The sequence below is a fragment of the Filicampus tigris genome, chromosome 1 (genome assembly GCF_054856515.1).
Source record: "Filicampus tigris isolate MCC_2025a chromosome 1, RoL_Ftig_1.0, whole genome shotgun sequence".
NCBI classification, from domain to species: Eukaryota; Metazoa; Chordata; class Actinopteri; order Syngnathiformes; family Syngnathidae; genus Filicampus; species Filicampus tigris.
This window is the reverse complement of record NC_141217.1, coordinates 13,667,464-13,691,075: the sequence shown is the minus strand read 5'-3', so window position 1 is coordinate 13,691,075 and position 23,612 is coordinate 13,667,464. Positions and strand designations below refer to the sequence as shown.

Here is a 23,612-nt window from a genome sequence, read left to right as displayed (position 1 = left end):
TCATTATGTCGTGCGGCCTCCTAGTGGCTCTCTACGTAAAACGTTTGTAATAATCCAATGACAACGTCGTTTTCTTAATTTATTTTTATGTATATAAATATGTATATTTATTACTTATTTTGACGTACTTTTTGGGAACGAAGGTTGAAACTCGAATGATAGCTTCGCGCCTTATTAACTATCTCGTGATGCATTGCGATTAGTGGTCAGTGGTCACCGGCCGGCGCTAAATACAAAAATGCTCGTCCTCAGTTAGCAAGCAAGTTAGCTTGTTGTGGTTAACGTCTGCACGAGAAAAAAAATACTTTTTTCATTTCATTTGTCTTTTTATGGTACCCTGTCATTATGTCCTCAGTGTTTTGTCACAAAATTAAACTACTTTTTGAGAATATGGGAATATACCCAATAGGTTTAATAGTGTTACACAAAAATGGCTACATATGAATGGCAAATCGCAAATTGGCGAGGGTTGACCATGTATTGAAAATGCATATTATAGTATGCATGTATACGTATGTAATATATGTATGTATGTGTAATATGTATAATACTTAACAACTGTATCCGACATCACCCAAAATAATTAAGGTTTAATATACAACATCAGCAATTACCTCCAAAACTTTTATGTGTTTGTAGTTTTTAATACACCAGCTTGAAGAAACTCTCCAATCAAAATATTTTATAACTTTAAAATGTAATTATTATTCACTTTAGCCAGAAATGTCCAAATGTACAATTTTCAAAAACAAAACTGGGAAAAATAGTAAAGCACCTTGCTGTTTTTACATGGAGATGTGAAATCAAAGTTGTTGTTTTTTAACATGGCAAAAGAAATTTCTATCACGTGATCGGTATTTGTTTTTCTGCCATGGTGGAGGTCCTTATTGGGTGAGTAAGTTAGACTTGAAATGGAAAGACTAGTTGACTGACTCGTGTTTATTTTTCTTTAATTTGTTTTTTTTCTTTATAACCTAATATGTTAATATCATCTATGTTACAAATTTTCCCAACCTCCTTAGGTGCAAAAATGAGGGCTAAAAAGTTTAATATTAAGAAACTTTGGATGCATTGGCGGGCAGCACAGTGCAGAACTGGTTAGCACGTCTGCCACACAGTGCAGAGGTTGTGGGTTCGAATCCGGCCCCGGCCTTCCTGTGTGGAGTTTGCAGGTTCTCCCCTTGCCTGCGTGGGTTTCCTCCGCGTACTCCGTTTCCTCCCACATTCCAAAAACATGCAACATTAATTGAACACTGTAAATGATGATGTATGATTGTGAGTGCGAATGTTTGTTTGTCTGTGTGTGCCCTGCGATTGGCTGGCAACCAATTCAGGGGGTACCCCACATATGCCTGAAGACAGCTGGGATGTGCTCCAGCACACCTGCAATCCTTGTGAGGATAAGCAGCTTGGATAATGAATGGATGCATGGATGCATTGGCAAAGACATGGCACGAAGACAAAGTGGCTGCCATGAACAACTACGATCTCTACACAATTCAAACAAAACTGTGTGTGAAGAAAAGTGGCAATTCATCCAATGTTCCGGAATTACTGACAGCTTGGCTAACTTTAGCTAAAACTGCATTTACTAACATTAGCGCAAGGATAGATAGTGGTTAGCATGGTATGATATAATGACTAGGTATCCAGCTGGAGCAAGATTAGCTCTGCTGATTGATAAAAGCCACAATCTCCATCTCTTCTTTGACAAATGTTCAGTCCTCTTGCCTTGGTTCCAAGTTGGTACTGGTAAACGCTGAAATTAGGTTTTGTCCCTCTGACCTGTATTGTTGGAGCCAAACACCGCACAGTAACTCGCCATTTTTTGACGAATGCAGATCAAATTTATCTAGCCAAACACTCTGTGTGGACCTTCAGCATGGCAGCTGCATCTCTGTCCAGGGATGTGTTATGCAACAGGAACATTATCTATTCCAGAACACACAAAAAAGTCATTTTATCAAATGACATGATGTTTTAATTTGCAGAGGCGGGGGACTGGACTCACTTGATGCCAGTTTTTGGATTTGGGACTTTGGTATTCTTGAGACTCGACTTGACTTTCCCATGACTTGACAAATCTTTCCTGTTTACAGTTGAAAATCTATATTTTCAAAATAGAATGCCATTTGTATTGATTTTGAAAGAAAATTATTTACTGTCCATGCCAAAGACAAAAAAAATGAACTTTGCTGTCTGTATTTATACAGTATATAAGTACTGTATACATTTTCTTTCCATCATCTAAATTGTTGTTCGTTTAACTTTGATAGGTGTAAATATCCTTTTTTTTTTTTTTTTTTTTTTTAGCTGAATTGCTGTGTAAGTTTGAGGGCCCCTTATCACCGCTTTTAATTCTGTTTTCCTGTTTGAAGGTTCTCACGGATGCCTGGGCTCTGTCAGGCAGTCGAGAAGAAGAAACATCCAAAACGTTACCTCCAACACACGAACTGCTGGTCAAGACCCAGCAAAAACAGCATGAAGATGTTATATGGGACTTGTGTGATTCGGATTCCTCAGGTTACACGGATCATTCATCTGGTGGGAATTGTTATTTTTTCATGACATGATTCAAAGGAGTGTTGGGCCACACTGGAAAGCAAACAAATAATTATAAGGACTTTTGTATCTGGTAAAACAAAACTTTATTCTTGCCGTAATTATACTTTCTGGAAAAAATACAAACAAATATTTTTTCCTGAATTTCTTTTCGCTCATAACATTGTGACTTTTTTTCTTTGCAGCATGGCACAATACTCCATGGCAGTCATCAAACTAACATGACCCTATGTTCATTTTTGTTTTGTTTGTTTGTTAGATGTGATTGACGTCTCAGAAGAGGTGATACGGTTTCAGATCAAGGAACGTTTCCAATCCAAAAGTAAGACCTAGTATACCTCCACCCAGCCATTCTCTCATTATTGTTTTATTCTCATGCAAATGAGCCACTGCTCACCCCGCCCGTACAGGCTGCTTGCTTTTGTTACCATGAAGACCAGGGGCAGAGCTCGAGGTTTATGCTGAGGCAGACATCTTCAACAAGCAGAAACAGAAGCCCAGAATGTTAAATAAAAAGCAAGCATCTAAAAAGACAATAAAATCATTTTCACTGGTCTTGGCAGCACTTCCTACACTTTATCAATTAGTGTGGGGATCGACGCATGTGCCGCTACAGCGTCGACAACTCCACCGAGCAATAAATTTTAACAGATGCAAACGCTAATCTCTGCTAACACCGTAGATCGTTTTACATTTTGTCTTGGACCGAAGAGGGTTACACACAGTCTAGTCTGACCACCACTTGGAAACATCTGATCTTGCCAAGTCATGAACGGAAGAACTCGTTGTGGGGGTTGTTATTGTGTAAATTAGCCGTGGCATTACAAAATACACAAGGGCGCACTCCAGGACACATTTTGGGAAATAGCTTGTAAACGATTGATTTGATTGTTTAAGTTTGCACATCTCACAGGCACTCCATACACATAGCGCAAGACCTTTTAACATCGAGGGCTCTATTTTTGTGACTGGCGTAAATCCTGCACTGCACAGAGGCGAATCAGACCCAATGATGGTCATTTCACAGATGAGCGCAGGCCGGCAGATCTGTGTGAGGGAGGGCCGCGTCGCTATAAGAGCGGTCACAGCCAACTTCAATCATGGCCAATCAAAGCAGATCCTTTCATTTCTTTAATTCAACTAAATTCAAGATATTAACATGTCCCTTTTCAGATATCTTAAATCAAGTTTTAACTAGGTGAAATTATGCCGTAGATATCTTGAACTTCAACTATTTTCGACTTACCACAGGTTATGCTGCAATACTTTTTTTTTTAAGTAAATCAAAAAATGCCTAATTCCTAAAGCATTTGGGGTATAACTGAACATAACATTCCAGACATTTTAAAAAAGGTCTATGTAAAGAATTAGAACGTTATATTTACATCATATATCATATAACAGAAATGGTGAAACATCAACTAAAGGTCAACTGCAACTTACTTGTCTTTGCAGTTGTTCCAGCTTCAAATGACTCTCCGGCGGAGTTTATCTACGTGCTGAGCAGTGATGATGAGAAAGATGATGATGTGGATGACATCAACATGTCCTTCGCTGCGGCCTGTGGGAATGGTAAAAGTTGTCTCTTATCTTTTCCTGGCATTTTGACCAAAACAGACTATGCATGAAATTAACGAGGACATTATTTTGATAATAACTTTGGATGTTACATAATGCTCAAGTGAAACGTCTTTTCCCATAAAACCGCATCCATTGATTTTCTATCACAATTTTCCTCATTGTGGCCACGGGGGCCCATATGCACAAACAAGCATTCATACTCAAATTCACACCAACATATGGACAATATTGAATCTTCAGTGAACCTGACAAACGTTTTGTGAATGTGGCAGGAAGCCGGACTACCTCGGAAGCGCAGGGAGATCACACAAACTCCACACAGGAAGGCTGGGGCCGAGATCCAAAGCCGGAACCTCAGAACTGTAAGGCAGATGTAATCACCGCTCAAACAATGTGCTGTCTGCAATTGCCACTTTTAGATTAAAAAAAAAAATTAATGGGCTAATTATTTTTAATGAACGCTGTCATGTTGCTTCTCATGAAGGTGTGACTAAATCAGATGTCAGACAAAAAAAAAGAAAGGAGAAACTCATGAAGAGAGAGACCTGCATCTCCTCCAGTAGCCCGTCACAGAGCCCGCAGAGCACCGCCAAGCAGAAACGCAAGAAACGCAGCCCCAAGAAAAGATCCAAAACCGATTCGGCAGATCAGGTGAAGGAGGAGAAAGACGAGTGCGAGAAAGGCAAAGGTGGGCGGAGGCGGTCGAAGGATGTTAGCATTCCATGCGGCATGGCATTGGATGATAACCACTCGCCTGACCATATGCACAAGAGGAAGTCCTTAACTAGAGTGTACAATAAGGTCACCCCGTCCAACAGCGCCACCTACACTCAGCCCGACCAGACATGCAGAAGTGAGTTTGTTTTCATTCACATGTAGTACAAATGACAAATTACTTCTTCGATGTTAACATATACATTTTAACCTATATTTTGTATGTAAAAAAAAAGAAAAAGTTTGAACATTTTTAATATAAGTTTATAAATATATATTTTTCATTTATTAGCTAGAATTATTTTTTCGTTGTTACATATTTACTGAATTATTAAAGACAATTTCTCTAATAAGGATACAAGCATAGTCGGGTGCCCCACTTCTGATGCATTTTAAGTTAAATGATTTCTTGCCATCTCATTTACATGTAGCTAAAAAAATGTTGTGTGTGGTTGCAGAGGAGACGATTGAGAGGATTGTGGACATGAAACTAGACATTGAAGGTTTGTGTGTTCTATCAAGACAAGCCATCCCAAAATCTCATCAGGAATCTGGTGTCCTTATCAGCACCACGTAGTGAAATGAATTTTGTCATTGCATCCGCAGGCTTCTGTTTGTGTTGTGGGAGTGACAACGTGGAGATATTCCACCCACTCTTCAAAGGAGGTCTCTGCTTGCGGTGCAAAGTAAGGATGCTCACGCAGCCTAGTTGCCAAATAATGGCCTGAGAAACCCTGTGTGTGGGTGGTTCTTATATACAGTAGATTAGTCCGTAATAGAAAGAACACGTGGTTGTTAAATGCCACACTTGATGCAGGTCAGCCAGCTGATTCTGGGTGAGACGCAGGGTAGACTCTGCACTGGTCGCCAGGCAATGTCAGGGCACATTAAACAAATAATTGATTGATCACCTGTCAATGTCATGGCACATGTAGAAACCAAATGGAAAAGTCACCATTAAATGTTAGGGCGCAGTTAAACAAACGATGAACTGGTCACCAGCCACTGTCGGGGCATTTAACATACTATGAGTCACACTTTTTTCCATAGTTTGACTGATCCTGCAACTTAGACTTCCGCTTCTAAGAACGGAAACGTTTTCTTTTTGGTTTAAAATGGCTTACATTAATGTGAAGGTGGCGGTAATGTACCAAAAGTATTTACCAACCGTTAAAAGAAAGAAGAAGAAATGGAATAAGCAGTTGGCAAATACTTTTGGTGCATTACCGCCACGTTCATGTTAAGTCAAGACATTTTAAACTAAAAAGAAAAACTTTCCTATAGTTAGAAGTGGAAGTTTAGAAGTTTAGTTTGCTGCCATCAGCACGATTAGGGTACGTGGATTTTGGTTGCCAGTCCGAGCTTTACTTTTCTTGGTTTTGGTTTTTGTCAAATAAATTCCCCCCCACAAAAAATGTGACTCATAGTAGACTGCGGCATGTTTTTTCCTTCTCCATCAGGCATTTTTTGACTGGTGCAACTTATACTCCAGAGCGGCTTATAGTCAGAAAAATACGGTATATGCAAAAAAAACATTACCATTCACATCAACGTACAATATAGTCTTCGATTAAGTTCATGTGGGATAAAAAAAGAAACATACAAACTGTACACAGAAACCTGAGCTGAGATTTGATCCCTAACCTGAATCTGTCTCATTTCTCCATCACAATTTCACAATGCTTTGTTGCAGGACAACTTCACAGAAACCTTGTATCGCTACGACGAAGACGGCTATCAGTCCTACTGCACCATCTGCTGCTATGGCCTGGAGGTCATCCTCTGCGGGAACGGCGGCTGCTGCAGGTCCGTTTGCTCGTCCTCTTTTGCCGCCCTTCAAGAGCACTCACCTTCAACCATTTTGTCTCTTGTCCAAGATCCTACTGCAATGACTGCCTCAACATACTGGTGGGCCACGGGACCTTTGACTCGCTCAAGCATGTGGACCCCTGGATCTGCTATATGTGTCAGGACCACCGAGCCCACCGCGCCCTCCTTCCCAGAGAGGACTGGAGCATTCGCGTCCAGCAGTTCTTTGCCAACAACAGCGGCATGGAGTTTGTGAGTCTTGGCTTTGACGTCCTTTGTAGCCCTTTTCATCACTAATTATAGCATCGGTTTTCCGAGCGTAATTTGCAGTCTACATGCACACTTACATGGCTCCTACTCGGAACTTGTATTTCAGTCTGGTGATGTTGTATCTCTGCGTGTCAGGGCATAATCATTCGCCTGTCTTATTTGAAATTGCCTGGCAATTGTGGTGTACCAAAACCAGTGCGCTCCTGTGTGTCGTAACCTTAGCATTTACCTTATTTAACATACTGATCTTACTTAACTAGCAGAAGTTTTTCAATGCAGGTTGATGATGCAGTGTCTTCTTCAGCGCCTCTTTCTTGTGGAGTGCCCCAAGGGTCATTACTTGGTCCTCTATTTTTTTTTTCACATTTTGCCACTTTTACTGTTCGAGTCCATCCTACGTAAATATAATGTCTTGTTCCATTGTTATGCAGATCACAGCCAAATTGAAGTCACTTTGAAACAGTCAATAATGCTACTCGAGTGCTTGGATGAGGTCAAAGCATGGACGGCTTTTAATTTTGTACATTTTAATGAGAAAAGAACTTAGGTGGTCCTATGTTCTCCAAGTGATGCAGTCACTGTCAATTTAGTGGACCCAGGCTGTTAGACAAGCTGTAACAAACCTTGGAGTGAAGCTGAACTCCGCTCTGAGATTGGATGTCCAGATCAGTGCTGTTGTCAAGTCCGGCTTCTTTCAGCAGTGTCAACATAATCTGAACATAACATTGAAATTTTATTCCATGCTTTTGTAACCACTTGTTTAGATTACTGAAATACACTGTACATTGGACTCATGAAAACATCACTCTCACGACTTGAATTCGACCAGTATGCGGCCGCTCGCTTTCTAACTGGATCATGTAAATCTGACCATATAACTCCCATCCTCCGATCCCTCCACTGGCTCCCAGTGAACCTTCGTATTCATTTAAAATGATTTTGTTTGCCTTAATTGTCTTCATGGTTTGGCCTCTCAGTACGTGTATGATTTTCTGATGCCATACTCCCCGTTTTGTTGACTGAGGTTGGCGGATCGGGCCCTTCTTCTTGTTCCAAAACCTAAAAGAACTTCTTGCATCAAAACAGAAAAGAACGCTGAGATGTGATTGGACCTTTTCAGTGGCCGCGCCAAGATTTTAGAATGATCTACCTCTGAACGTCAGACAGGCCTATTCACTTCCCGTCTTTCAGTCTCCGCAAGTTCTTTATAAATTAAATTGAAGTTGGACTGGATTACCAGTACCCGCATCAGTGCATCCCTAAATAGGATGTGATTATGCTGCAATCCAAGTGTATAGAATATTTAATATGATGGAAATACTGCTGCATGAGAGCTGTATAGAGCATTAAAATGATGCAAATATTCTATATTTGAAATACAATAATAATGATATGATTAAATGTGCTCGAGGATGAAGGAATTATGTAAAGAACTGCACTTAAAACATTTCTCCATTGTGTTATCTGTCGTCCCCCACTACAGGAGCCCCACCGCGTTTACCCGTCCATCCCCACTAACCTACGAAGACCCATCCGAGTTCTCTCACTTTTTGACGGCATTGCAACAGGTCAGCACACGCACACACATTTGAAAATCAGTCATCGCCAAGGCGATAGCAGATGTCAGTACCATTCAGTATCAGATGCAAATATGTTTTAGTGTATGTTATGATCATGTTTGACTATCTGAGGTGAATACGTTCCAGTATCAAATTTGAGTATGCTTCAGAATTAGGTTTGAGTGTGTTCAAGTATCAGTTGTGAACATGTTTCAGGGTCATAGCCGCTGAATTACGAGTTGCCCAGTAGCTTAACGTTGGCTCGCCCTGTCGCAGGATTCCAAGTGTTGAAGGACCTCGGCTTCAAGATCCACACATATGTCGCCTCAGAGATTTGTGAGGATTCCATCGCGGTTGGGCTCGTCAACCACGACGGGAAGATCATCCATGTTGGTGACACGCGCTGCATCAACAAGAATCTGGTATGAGCACAAGTACACACACACATGCGCGCACACCTACGCACGCACACGCACGCGCAAAAGCCACTTTGGTTGAAGTTTCATACCTGCCAGTTAACTTGAAAGTATCCCACCCATGTCCATAGAAGAGGATGAGCCTCAAAGGGGAAGGCAACCCCCAAGTTTTCTTGACAGTAATATGTTGTACGCAGACCCACTAGTCTAAACTTGATATTTTGATTAATATTGTATTTGTGGAATACGAATTAAGCAGTAAAGTCTACCTCTTTTTATCTATCCCAGGCGGTGGCCATTTTGTCACTTGCTGTTGACCGAAAATGAGATCACAGTTGCTCAGGGCTCAGGTAACACCCAATCACGGCTCTGCTTCAGAAAACAGATGAGCCATGATTGGTTGTTACCTGAGCAATGAGCAACTGTAATGTCAACAATTTTGGGGTTGACTTCCCTTTTTAAATCAAGGCTGTTCAAACCTTTTCCTCCGAGGGCACAAAGGCTGCAGAAAAAATCGAAGGACGCAAGGACCAATTGGAAATTATTTGACTATTTTCTAAACACTCTGAAATTAATCAGGGAATGTGAGCAGCAGCCAGCAGCATTGAATTTACCATAAAAAGAAATTCAGCGGAGAATGAAATAAACATAAGCATAATAATATATATATGAACAAAGATACTCTATACTATATGCATGTTGCATACTACAGTATCTACTGTATACAGAAGTGAATATTGAATAGCAGTAAGAATAGTCCACAGCAACTACATATAGATAATGCTATACATACATAAAACCATCAAATTGGATTCAGTTACTTCCAAATTCACTTTTTTTTCCTTCTAGGTGGAGAAGTGGGGTCCTTTTGACTTGCTGATTGGGGGAAGCCCCTGTAACGACCTCTCCATCGTAAATCCCATCAGAAAAGGACTCTACGGTGTGTTGATTAGTAGGCCACGGTTAGTGATTGTTTCTTTCGGAGACAAACGAGATAATTGGCATCTGAACTGCGTGATCTTCTTTCCTCAAGAGGGTTCAGGCAGGCTCTTCTTCGACTTCTACCGCATCCTGCAGCTGCTCAAGCCCAAAGAAGAAGACCACCGGCCGTTCTTCTGGCTCTTTGAGAACGTCGTCTTCATGAACACACACGACAAATTCAACATCTGTCGCTTCCTCGAGGTTCCTCTTCCCACCCTGCTGTCCGTTCTCCCGCCCCACCCCCCCCACCCGCCCATGTTGGCTCACTGCCGCTCTTTTGATTGACAGTGCAACCCGGTTCTGGTGGATGCCGTCAAAGTGAGCCCAGCCCACAGAGCGCGTTACTTCTGGGGGAACATCCCGGGGATGAGCAGGTGACTCATATGACTTACATAACAGGGTTGGCGAAACATTTTGACACTCACGTTTAACCCGAAAGGTTTAGCTTTTAAAACTCATTATAATGTAACTTTTGTTGAAAAAAATACAACTTAATCTCTTCCTGCTTTACTCTATAAGCGTTATTCTCGATTGATTCAGACACTGTTTCACTGAAGAAATAAGCTTTTATCTTGCATTATTACAACTTTCCAACTTTTTGAGAAAAAAATACAATTTTATTTTTGGAGGAAATGCATTCTATTCTTATGCTTCTAAGACTTGCTTTTGGTAAGTCCAATGTTAATATCATAATATGACAACTTTTTGCTTTGAAGAAAATATAGCTTTATTTTGGTATTTTTATAACATTTTTCCTTGAAAAATACCATTTTAATGTAATGTTTGACATTGAAACAAGATAGATACAACATAAAGTAATATTTTAGATTTTTCCTCGAACTATACAAATATTACGATTTGGGGTTTTTTGGATGGTAGGGTGTGAAACTCACATTGTTCCTGTAATATTATGAATTCCCTGGGGAAAACTATTGTAAATATTACAATGTATTTTCTTGAAAAATACAACTTTTTATCATAATATTATGACAATCACCGGGCGGCACGGTGTCCGACTGGTTACCACGTCCGCCTCACAGTTCAGAGGTCGTGGGTTCGATCCCGGCCCCGGCCTCCCTGTGTGGAGTTTGCATGTTCTCCCCGTGCCTGCGTGGGTTTTCTCCGGGGATTCCGGTTTCCTCTCACATTCCAAAAACATGCATGGTAAGTTGATTGGACTCTCTAAATTGCCCCCAGGTATGGTTGTGAGTGCGGATGTTTTTCTCTGTGTGCCCTGCGATTGGCTGGCAACCAATTCAGGGTGTCCCCCGCCTACTGCCCGAAGACAGCTGGGATAGGCTCCAGCACGCCCCGCGACCCTTGTGAGGATAAGGGGTATCGATAATGGATGGATGACAATCACCTAGGAAAAATATGACTTTCCACTAATCTTTGATAATATACAATTTGTGTGCTTTGAAAATACAATTTTTTTTTACAATTTTTGATTGAAAATATATTTGACTTCTTAAAAAAAAAGCATTACTCTCAATCACATTTTTGAAAATAGTTGGGATGAGGATGTGTGCAAGCCTCAGCCACTGGAACAGCATCATAACGTTTATACATTATCATTTCATCTTTTGTCACTGCATTTGAGTGGTGTTTTGTCTCTCAGGCCCATTGCAGCCTCCCAGAGTGACAAACTGAGTCTGCAGGACTGTTTGGAGATCGGCAGGGAAGCCAGGGTCAGTGATCCCGCACACCACACAGGCGACTTTATTGTTCCGCTATCTCCCATCAGTCACAATGAGTCAAAAGTTTGTAGAAAACTTTGTCGAGGGGTGGCGCATATCAGAAGCGCGAGCAAGTCACCTACTGTTAAGTCATACAATCTTGCTCAGTCACAAGTTCATATTTGTACATTATTTAGCACTTATTATCAGTGCTTGCATTAGTTAGATGTACTAACATGAACAAGTCACCTTTTTTTCAAGGTCCCACAAAGGTCTTTTGTATTGTGAAGCGTAGTTCATGTTTGACCAAGTTTTGGTCAGCTGCAGTAAGCTGCCAAGTTAACGTAGTTGTTGTGTTTGGGGTCCCTTGCAGTTCACCAAAGTGAGAACCATCACCACAAACCCAAACTCACTGAAGCAGGGCAAAAATGTCTCGCTACTTCCAGTCCTCCACCAAGGCAAAGAAGACATCCTCTGGATCACCGAACTTGAAAAGTACAAACCGTGTGTGTGGGTGTGCGCGATAGTGTGTGCTTGTGAACTTGTGTGAGTGTGTATAGTGTATGTATACGGGTAACATTCTGACTAAGGTTTTCCATCACCTGTGACCCTCTGTCAGGATCTTTGGCTTTCCCAAACATTATACGGATGTGAGGAACATGAACCGGCAGCAGAGGCAGAAGGTGCTGGGCAAGGCGTGGAGCGTTCCCGTTATCCGACACCTCTTTGCCCCACTCAAGGACTACTTTGCCTGCGAGGAGCTCTCCGCTTTCAGCAGCCCTCCAGCCCAGCCACCGCCGTCGCCTACGTCCCTCCATCGGTCCAGCAGCTCGGCTAGGAAGAGAATGATGTTTCTTTGAAAAAAAGAAAGGGATTCATGTTGGTTCAAGTTTTTTAAGTATTCTTTACTGCAGTTTTGTCGGTATTTAACTTAGTAACCCAACTTAAAAATAGGCCTTAGTCAACAGCGTAACCACTGACTAAAGTCTAGGGCCGACAGTTTTTTTTAACTCAGGGAAGAAGAACATTTTTATACAGAAAAATATATTTATATATGCATGAAGTGGCAAGAACCCGTGCAAGTATGTGAACCCTTTGAACGAGCTGGATTTCCACAGAAACTTCACCTGATTTTCATCAATGTCACAACATTAGGCAATCACAATTTTCTTAAACTAATGCCACAAACAATTGTGTCCATGTTTTTACCAAACAAAATGTATATGCAGGGTGGTATTTGAACCCTGACCTCTCCAAGCGCTAATCGGAGTCAGGAGTCTGTCGACATTGAGTCCATTTAATGTGACCAGATTTTAGGTGTTGGTTAAAGTTGTCGGGCTAAAATACAAACAAAACACACCCACCAGTTTTGCCTATTCTTTTTTCCTGACGTGTGACTACAAAATAAAACGTTTGGTTGAGGTTACTGCTGCCGATGGAGGCTCCAATGGAGGTTATGAAAGCCAAAGGTTTACTTTCTTTTTCTTTTCACTGTTCACCGCCAAAAACGTGCTCACTCTTAGACTGCCTATTACTCACATATCATTCGTTTAGTGTGTTGTCGTTAATGACTTTAAATTGTCTTCAATGCAATGCTCTTTTCTTTAATCTAGCTCATTAGACTTGTCTCTATCATCCATCCATCCATCCATTATCGATACCGCTTATCCTCACAAGGGTCGCGGGCGCACTGGAGCCTATCCCAGCTGTCTTCGGGCAGTAGGCGGGGGACACCCTGAATTGTTTGCCAGCCAATCGCAGGGCACACAGAGACAAACAAACATCCGCACTCACAATCACATCTAGGGGCAATTTAGAGTGTCCAATCAACCTACCATGCATGTTTTTGGAATGTGGGAGGAAACCGGAGTACCCGGAGAAAACCCACGCAGGCACGTGGAGAACATGCAAACTCCACACAGGGAGGCCGGAGCCGGGATCAAACCCACGACCTCTGAACTGTGAGACGTCGTGCTAATCAGTCGACCACCGCCTTGTCTCTATCAATCAATACTAAATCCATGTGAAATATAGGTGTAATGGCTAGTCATTGCATGAATACCTTTTTTGGGACACCCTGTCTTTCGCATTCTGTAGCATATTGAAGATGCAACCTGCTTAAACTAATTCCGACATTTACAATTATATGTCTTAACTGAAAATACCCAAAAAAATGTTGACTGTAAAAGGTGGAAAAGTTATGTAAACCTTTTGATTTGTTAATTGTTTGACCATCCTTCGGTAGCAATAATCTCAACCAAACATGTCCTATAATTGCAGATCAGAGCTGCACAATGGTCAGGAGGAATTCTGGACAATTCCTCTTTTCAAAATATTTCAAATCAGTAATATTCTTGTGATCATGCCACAGCATCTCAATTGTGTCGAGGCCAGGACTCTGGACGGGGCACTCCAGAATGAGGATTTTCTTCTTTTGGAACCATTTGATTGGTGATTTATTTGCATCACCCACCTTTGTTAAGGTTGTTGCGTTTTTACTCATTTAAACACCAGTCGGCATGACATGTTGGACCTCAAATCCCTAATTTGGATTGAAATATGATATTTGACTTCAGGAATGTTGAATGGAAAGATGTTTTTTTTTTGTTTGCTGTACCGTTTTAACATGCTTTATTTTTCATTTTGTTTTCAGGAGCATATATACATAAATTTTGTATGTTCAATTTATTGAAAAGATTGTACAAAATCTCAATACCAAACATTGAAATGTAAAAGAAATGGTATTGTATAATTTTTTTAAATTCGGATATTTTGTCTGTGCAGTTGTAATTTGTATATTTATACGTGTATTTACATACGTATAAAAAAAAATCTATGTTGTTTTAACATAATTGTTTTATTTTTCCCGTCCTGTAAGAACTGGGTCTGCATGATAATCGTATCCCCACCAGACTGAGAAGAAATGGAACAGCTTGAAATAAAATAAAGCACATACTGTATGTGAAAAAGCTGTTTCCAAACTTATCAACATTTTTTTACCTAACCTTGTTGGGGGGCTTTGTTTTTTTTGGTACTTTGTTTGGTTGTCTGATTTTCTAAGTATTTTTGGTTTCATGGATTTTTTTTTCTGTTTTATGGAATAATTTAAAGAAACAGTCTAAAACAAAGAGCGTTTTTTTGTGGTTTTTGGGTGTGTGTGTGTGTTTGGCCCCTCCGTGGCACTAGACGGCTTACGCCGAGTCGCCCGTTGACGTGAAAAATAGAAAATAGGACGAAGAAGAAAGTAGAACTAAAAGAGGAAGGGAAAAAAAACAAGCGATTTTTTTCTTCTTCCGCTACCGGTGGACTTGAGTTGGACCGAACCGCTCAGAACATAACAGACCGGACGAGTTCGAGCTTTGGACATCGAGGTGGGTTCTTCGTCGTTCGTGGGTAACACGCCGCAAATCCGCCGTTGAAGCCGACAGTGGCCGACTCGAGGCGGAGACAAAAAAAAACGCGTCCGTTTCACTTCCCTGTTTATTACAAACAAAATAAAAATAACAACTATCGACTCACACACTTCTTCAACGGGTAATACTTAGTTTTAGTGGGAAGCAATTCCGACCGTGTGAGTTCCTTGCGGACACAAAGTGAAATCCGAGCAACATTTTCGGGCGGGGAAAGGTCGACTGTCTCTAGAGGGTTTAGCATAGCCGAGCTAACCGGCTAGCAACGCGGCCCTGTTGAGTCAGTCAAATCCAAATCGTTCACTTTCAAGTTTGTCACAAAGCCAAATATACAGGAACAACCAGCTGTGGAACAATTAACCCGCTAGTTAATAGTAATTATTATTATTACATAATACTAATCATCTTTCTGTACTGGGCATTTGTTGGAGAAGCGGCCCTTATTCGTAAGCTGTACGTGAAGGTGGTGAGTGTGGCAATGTAACGTGTATGTGTTGCATGCCATCAAATACCAATTCACAACCCTCCCATTTTGTTGTTTTGTATTGCCCCCGCCTGCGTATTTAGGACTGGGCGATGTGATCTTAAAATAAAAAGTTGTGCTTTTAAATTGACTTACCAAGGCAGTATTTTTACATGGCTCGAGAAGGCCCGTCTCATTTTCTTTCTAAGTTTTTTGATTTTAATGATTGTGCTATTCCGAAATAACGTACTCAGAAGTGTCAAAATTAATCGATCATCAAATTGATGGGCAACCATTTTGATAATTGATTAATCGTTTAGAGCCATTGTTCAGCTTTTAATTGTCCAAGCCCTCTGATTTCAGCCTCTTAAAAGTGAGTATTCTCTCCGTTCTATTGTCCATCATAAAAGCAGGCTGATTATCTTTGTTTGTAATTAAAGTAAGACATTGTCAAACATTTGCTTTTACTTTGGAGAACAATGATCAACACTTTTCTCCTTGTCTTGCATTGTTTTTCTCCCGAGTAGTCTTTTTGATTCATTTAAGACTAAACACCCATAGGTGTGAATGGTAATGCTTGTAAATCTGGATGTGCCGCTTAAACTATTTGTGACTTTCCAGTAGGGTGGGCGAGATATATATCATCATCATCGATATTATCGTCACCAGAGCTGGGCATCGCCTAACCGCCACCGCGTTCCGCCCTGCATATTTAATCGACCACGTGGTCCCGGTCCATCCTTTGTCAGCGACAGAAAATCGGCGCCGAGAACGTAATCTTCATGTCACACGCAGGCGCGGCACGAGCAGACACACTGCCAAACAATGAAAAAATATCAAACAAAAACAACAGACACTCACACACGCACAGCGTGGTGATCAGTGAAAAAAAACAATATGGGGCACATGTCATTGCGTCTGTGGGACTGCAATGTACAAAACACTGTTTTGTTTTTTTATTTTTTCCTTACTCTGCCGCGTGTCAGGAGTGCGGCACCTGCGTGTGATGTGGTACAGGTTAAATCCGTTCTCGATGTTGTTTGGCTGACTCGGACCGACTGGGACCATGTGGGTCGATTTAAATATGCAGACAGTGAAATAGCCGATGCGCAGCTCTGATCGTCAACGTTGTTCAACATCAAATTTGTGACATTTTAAAAGTTTTTAAAAATTAAAAATGAAACTTTTTGAAATTTAAAAAGAAAATGTAAAAATCTGTTTGATTTATTTTACCTGATAGGGATTATTTGGAAATGATTTGAACAGCTCTGATTTACACATACACATCCCCTCACATACAGTGTTTGGATCGTGACAACCGTAGTTATTTGTGGGGCAGACATCAGTGGAGGAGCAACAGTCTTGTCAATTGTATTTTTTATTTTATTTTTTTTATTGTTACTCTGTTTCCCCTCCAAAGATCTGCTTACGGACAAACAATGGCTGTGAACGTCTACTCCACCTCGGTGACCAGCGAAAACTTGAGTCGCCACGACATGCTCGTGTGGATCAACGACTCGCTGCAGATGAACCTCACCAAGATCGAAATGTTGTGTTCGGGTGAGACTCGTTTAAAGCGTTATTTGATGTGGCACACATCACGTTCTTGAGGTACAGTGATGTGATGAATCACACCGTTGATGTCTTTCTTGCAATATGTCGATCATGGCTGTACCATGATACAACTGGTATCGTTACAATATCGTGATTTTGTATCAAGAGCCCCTTCTTCTGAAATTGAAACTGGATCTTCTCTTGGGTTACTCAATACGTTATTTTCCGTTATGGATACAATTGATTGATTACAATGATTGAAAATTGATTTTAAATGAGTTTGGATTGATATATTTTTCCTGGAAAACCAATTTACCAAGCACAGCAGATTGATAGTTGGACGAACGTAGGGATGCTCCAATCGATCAGGCACCGATAATGATTGGCCGATTTTCGTGCAAAATTACGTCATCGGCATATTTGATCAAAGCCTTTTATTGCCGATCAAAAAATCTGATCACCCGCAGCTCATGCTTCGCAGCCTACAGCCACGACAGACCAGCCTGCGAGTAGTGTTGCGCCCCCCCCCCCCCGCCCTTCTGCGGAGGCGCACGACAATAATAAACAGTCAAACATGTCTCCTCTGTAGAGTTTGCGTCTTGTAATATATGCCATGAAAAAGTACCTTGCGGGGGGAGCATGGCCACAAGTTTCAACACAACCAACTTAATCCGACATTTGAAGAACAAGCAATCGGAAGACTATGGTGAATTTATGAGGCTCACTGCATTGAAGCAGCAGCAACAATGAAACGGCAGCTAACGCAGCCCATGCTGACCAACTCAAACCCATATCAGCGCGACAGGCAAAAGGCAACGCAAATAACCAGGAAAATAATGAAATTTATCGGACTTGATGACCAACCATTCTAGGTGGTGGAAGACACCGGATTCCGCCGTCTGCCCGCCCACTTCGAGCCTCGCTAGCTACGTGCTATCGGGACACAAATACTTCACAGACGTAGTGCCACCAGAGTGTATTGTCGCATCGAATGTTTCCTAAAAGAAGGCCTATTATCCTGTTTAAGAGTTACAAGTGTTAAATGGAGCTCGGATGTCAGTCCTGTGTCAATGTTGAGTCTAACAAGGGAGTTTTTCGCTCGCTTACTGCTTTTAATGACAATGTTCGAACGAGGCATATGTATTCCAAAAGACAAAATACATGCGTGATAAATGCATGCGCGGAAAGTTGTGACCCATAAATGGGCGACCGGGTTTACGCTGTATGGCACGCATGCTGCATCTTATGCATGATGCATTACTTTTTTCTCGTTGACAAATGCTTGAGATAGTTTGTCTATGCACAAGACAAGAAAACAAGTTCCTGAGTCGTTTCAATTTAGGAACTCATTGAATAGTTTATTCGAGTGAAGCCTGCATGTGAATATTTTTTCTACTTTGATTATATTCTGAAGAATGCAATGTTTAGGTGGCATGTTATTTATTTGACTTTTTGCATAATGAAGTCTTTTGAGACTTTTGATTATTTTGACCTGTTAAAAACTGTGTTACTAAAAGCTGGTAAATTTTTCAGTTATCTTTGTGACTGAGTAATTGTTGTATTGTGACAGCAACGGTTTTGTATTTCTACATGCTTTTGAAAACATATATAGATTTTTGTCAAAATTAAGGCAATAATAATGGCTGTTTTTTTTTTAGATATTGCATAATAGCAGTCACCATAAAAACAATTGAAAAATATACAGGTATTCTATGTGATCGGTATCGGCCGATCTCACTCATGCATGATCGGTATCGGTGTCATAAACCTGATCGGAACATCCCTAGATTAATGGCATTTCTCTTCATTTCAGTGGGGAAATATGATTTGAGTGTTTTGAGTTGCAAGCGTGCTCACGGAACAAATTCAACTGCCATCTCATGGCACCACTGTATTTGTTTGCATAGGTGCCGCCTACTGTCAATTTATGGACATGTTGTTCCCGGGCTCTGTGCCTGTGAAGAAAGTGAAATTTGGCGCCAAGCTTGAGCACGAGTACATTCACAACTTCAAGCTCCTCCAGATTGCCTTCAAAAAGATGAGCATCGACAAAGTCAGTGACGCTTTCCTTGAGGTGTGCTCAATATTTGAGGCGAGGCGTGCTGTAGAAATGTTTCTTTTTCAGATCATCCCTGTGGACAAGCTGGTGAAGGGCAAGTTCCAAGACAACTTTGAGTTTGTGCAGTGGTTCAAGAAGTTCTTCGACGCCAACTACTGCGAGAGCGAGTATGACCCGGTGGAGGCCAGGAAGGGCCAAGACGCGGCACCTCCGCCCAACACCGCCACGTCGGCACTTAATAAGCCCCCGAAGAAGGCCATCAGTCGGGGTGAGCGCCCCCGCCCATCAAGCACAAGCGTCCGTCGCGCCCTTCACATCATCTCATTTCTCGTTGTTCTCTCCAGCTCCTCAGAGGCCGCCAGTTGCCAAAGTCGCCCCCAAGGTGGTGCCCATTAGCGGCAGGAAGTCCGCAAGTGCCACTCCCAACAAGGAGGGGGCTGAGATCCTGTCTGAAGTAAAAAATAAAATAAAAATAAATAAATAAATAAATAAATACATTTGAAATCTTTGGTTTTGCAGGTGTGTGACTGATAATGTTTGTGTGCTGGTGTACAGCTGGAGGAACTGAGGTGTACCGTTCAGGACATAGAGAAGGAGAGAGACTTTTACTTCGGTAAGCTGCGGAACATCGAGCTTATTTGCCAGGAGAATGAAGGCCAGGGCGATCCTGCACTGCAAAAGATTGTGGATATCCTCTACGCTGTAGATGTAAGTCATGATGTTTTTCTGATTTAGATGAATAGAGCTGCACAATATTTTGAAAAAAAAAAATACCATTGCGATAATGGCCCATGTAGTATGCATATCGCAAAGACGGGATAAGATTTATATGGAATTATCTTCTTTTATCGGACTTCGGCCAATCAGATGCAATCTTAAATATTGCCATCAGATAATAGAACAATCACTCTCGGCGTTTATCGCACTAATTAACTTTTTTTTTTTTGTATATTTACTGTAATGCCCTCGGCTGTGGGGGGGCTACAGTCACGGATGCAATTTATTGAAACCAGGACAGCAGTAAAACACAAATACAGTGAGCACATGAGCTGCCGTCGGCCACAGCTCACACCTCGGCGCTCACAAGCAGCAACCGATGTCACACACCAACACACCATGCTCCCCCATGGTTGGATACATTGACAATGTGTTTTAAAAAACGATTTTAATATGCAGAATGTGCAAATGTATTTAATATGAATGTGTTTAATGTGTGGAAGTTTAGTTGTTTTTTTTAATGCTGATGGATCAAACACAGTTGTGTAAAAAGTACTGAAACATGGATCAATTGGACTTGCATTAAAGGTTTAGAGAGGGTCAAATGAGGCCGGTTACACACATAAAGACACAGGCTGTTTTTATCCTGTTTTTGCTCCTTCCCGACCAAGGACATCAAACGTCCGCCCAATAAGATTATCTTTTCGTTTGAGATGTGTTAAGAGTGAATTTGTGCCGATAATTGAGTCCGAAACGGGTCGGGCCGACAATCTCCATAATGTGTTCAATATTTACGACAAAAAATCTTTGTGTGGGGAAATACCACTGCCATTTGACCCCCGTGACTTTGGCGTGAACCAAATGTATGTCCGAACTGTTGTCGTTTGTTGTATACAAGTGTGTTCTCCAGACGGCAGGAAAAATTTTCCAAAGCAAGTCTTTCTTTCTGACACCGCCATCTTAGAATGCCCTTAAATACCTTAAATCTTAAGTTTACTTGTAAAGGATTTGGTGCATTTTGGGTTTATCTGGAAATGTCACCCAAAAGTCTATTGTTCAGAACTTTTTGTGTCCCCTTCATGATGGATCATCGATGTTTTACTTATATTCATTTTGCACTCTGGCTTTCTCCAGGAGGGTTTTGAGATCCCGGATGCTGAAGAACCGGAAGAGTTTTAGCATCGGCAGACCACGAGCTGTTTTCCCCCCACCCCCCTCCAAACGTCGATGGCGTGACCAATCTTCGACGTCCTCGCTCGAGTCCTGTGCGAGCTGACCTCTGCTGCTGCCACTAGACTCACAATTCTTCTGTCAACAAAATCCTTTTCCTCCATGCTGGGAAGGATCTGATGTTTCTATCACACGAGTGTAAGAAAATCTATGCGCGTGTGGTCGTGTATGTACTGTACTTTTTTTTTTTTTGGGGGGGGGGGATCTACTCTCAACGATGTTCTCTGAAGTCCTGACTTTCAGTTCACTAACCAGATTGTTGGCTCTCTGTCTGCCTCCCGTTTTGACATTCCCAACTGGTACAATTATTTGAAAAGACGCTAGCAGTTTCGCTATACATTGGCCATATTTGATCGAATTTTTACTTTCAGCAAATTCTCTTGTTTTCTGTTGGACGCACTGGTCCCTTTTGGTGTGGGACCATCTGTCAGTTTGGTCGTCACTCGTACTCAAAAGAGTCATAAACCGACAGAGCCAGGTCATTTGTCATGATGAGTCCAACCAGGTTCAATGTTGTGGTCATTGTACTGCATGTGTGTGTGTGTGTGTGTGTTAAGGTATTTGTATTATCTGAGCTCATCATACAAGCGCCCTGCCGGGGATTTTCTTCTGTGTTTGGGTGCCGAAAAAGTGCAAAAATTTGAACACGTCGAACAAGACGGTCCTGCCAAATCCTCGAGACATGCAGCAGTCTCGTGCTTTGACGGCCTTTAATAACCGAGTGAATGTTGCACACAATCAGACGGTGCCTGCGTGTTTTTTTTGCCTTCTCATTAATAAATAGACTGTTTGCAAATCATTTTTCCTCATTCAGTTTTTCTTTTTTTTTTTTTTTTTTTTTTAAATGATGGGGGTACAAAGGCTCTTAAAGTTTATGGACACAACAGTTTTGATAGTGTGATTACTTAGTGAAGCAAAGTACAATGAGCCCCTGTCAATCCGAGTTATGTCCGTAGTGTCCGAAGATGACACAAGATGGCGCCAATGCAGTAAGTAGTAATTGGTATCAGGTAGTGAAGTGATCAAAACACGTCGAGCAGTTGGGTGAACTCGGCCGTACACACTCCCAAGACCCCGCGGAGGGCACAAAGCCCGTTCGCGGACCCTCCTAAATCTTGAGCACCTGAATCAACCTTAACAGAGAGGCTGATGTGTATGACACGCCCCCTGTAGTTGGAACACACCTATGGGCTGATATTTGTGCCACTAGAAACTGAATCTGAATTGCTTAACTTGAATATTTGAAATGAAAACTGAATATTTGAATTGAACACTGAATTATTGAATTACATAAATTGTATATTTATTTAATTTGAATCTGAATTGCTCGATCTGAATTTGATTTTTTTTTTGTTAAGAACTGTATCCCAATAAACTTGAAACTGAATTTAAGACTAAAGTGCGTTTTTAATTCCTTAAACAAAAGTGCATCTCACTAAAAATTCAATGTCGCAAAAGCTCACATTCAGTTCGACGAGTAAAAATTCAAACCTCAGTGACACAGACATTCGGGAACTTTAAGGATGATCAATCGATTGCAGGTACAGAGATCTCTTCAGCGGCTCTTAACTGTTATAATACCTTTTATTAACCTTTGTGGTACAAGCCATCGGGTCACAGGGGAATGGAAAGGCGCTTCCTTTCAAATTTAGGAAAGGACAGTGATCAGCGCCCTTTTTTTATTGCACTGTTTTAACTAGTTAAATATTTACCAGATTTGAAAACTTCCATGGTTCCTGAAAAAGGGGACAAAAAATGGCAAAACGAGGCATTTTCTGACACATTTATTGAGAGAAAAATACAAAAACAACCAGGCAGATTGCTATAATTGTAGTAATGAACCCCCACTTTGTATATATGCAGCTCGCTGATTCTACCCCTAGGTGTTAGTAATGCCTAATGCATGGAGTTCAATTGGCGTTATGGTTTGAAAAAACAACCCGGAAATCGAGATGTACTGTCTACGGCGCTTCGTTTTGATACCTTGCTAAAAGTACACTGTCCTTATACAATTTACAAAATACAATTAAATATACAATTTATGTAATTCAATAATTCAGTTTGTTCAATTCAGTAATTCAGTTTTTCAATTCATCCATCCACCCGTCCATCCATGCCCGAGCCACCTCAACTTTTTCAGTTCAAATATTCAGTTTTCAATTCAATAATTCAGTTTTCATTTCAAATATTCAAGTTAAGCAATTCAGATTCAGTTTCTAGTGGCACAAATATCAGCCCATACACACCCTCCAGTCTTCCTTCTTTCCAAGATATAGTTTAGCACCTTTTTTTTTTTTTTTTTTACAATTTTGGTCATATTTTTAATACTTGAAAAGATAATTTGGAGTAAACCATCCAAGACCAAGCGCATTTTGCGGCAGCGGTCGAGGCAGCCTTTACGTCACTTTATCTTATACCACGACCGTTGCCCTCATGTATGCCTCAATCTAGGCAACTGCCTTTCAGCTTTTACGTCCTCTTTCTCAAACCATGTGCGCAGGTGACATGAAGACCAATCAGGACAGGACAGAAGTTTGGTTCAGATTGCAACAATACATTATTATTATTATCCCAAGTTTTGGAGAGAGAGAGAGATATATATATATATATA

The 23,612-nt window shown here is 41.1% G+C and overlaps 2 protein-coding genes across 2 annotated transcripts; both read left to right on the top strand.

The window, feature by feature from the left end:
- Nucleotides 1-18: 18 nt before the first annotated feature.
- LOC147152878 (DNA (cytosine-5)-methyltransferase 3C-like) lies at nt 19-14,586 on the top strand. The gene is made up of 19 exons (XM_086037003.1): nt 19-42; nt 1,992-2,041; nt 2,379-2,544; nt 2,822-2,884; nt 4,018-4,134; nt 4,416-4,505; nt 4,628-4,996; nt 5,316-5,360; nt 5,464-5,543; nt 6,551-6,663; nt 6,735-6,918; nt 8,420-8,504; nt 8,772-8,917; nt 9,761-9,851; nt 9,945-10,093; nt 10,181-10,266; nt 11,511-11,580; nt 11,942-12,063; nt 12,188-14,586. Exons 2-19 carry the CDS (start codon nt 2,015-2,017, stop codon nt 12,426-12,428), a joined length of 2,244 nt encoding a protein of 747 aa, XP_085893129.1. The 5' UTR covers nt 19-42; nt 1,992-2,014; the 3' UTR covers nt 12,429-14,586.
- A 175-nt stretch (nt 14,587-14,761) lies between these two features.
- Nucleotides 14,762-21,800, top strand: LOC147152877 (microtubule-associated protein RP/EB family member 1-like). The gene is made up of 7 exons (XM_086037128.1): nt 14,762-14,939; nt 16,862-17,001; nt 18,903-19,048; nt 19,121-19,322; nt 19,399-19,508; nt 19,610-19,762; nt 20,906-21,800. Exons 2-7 carry the CDS (start codon nt 16,881-16,883, stop codon nt 20,948-20,950), a joined length of 777 nt encoding a protein of 258 aa, XP_085893254.1. The 5' UTR covers nt 14,762-14,939; nt 16,862-16,880; the 3' UTR covers nt 20,951-21,800.
- The last annotated feature ends 1,812 nt before the right edge of the window (nt 21,801-23,612 follow it).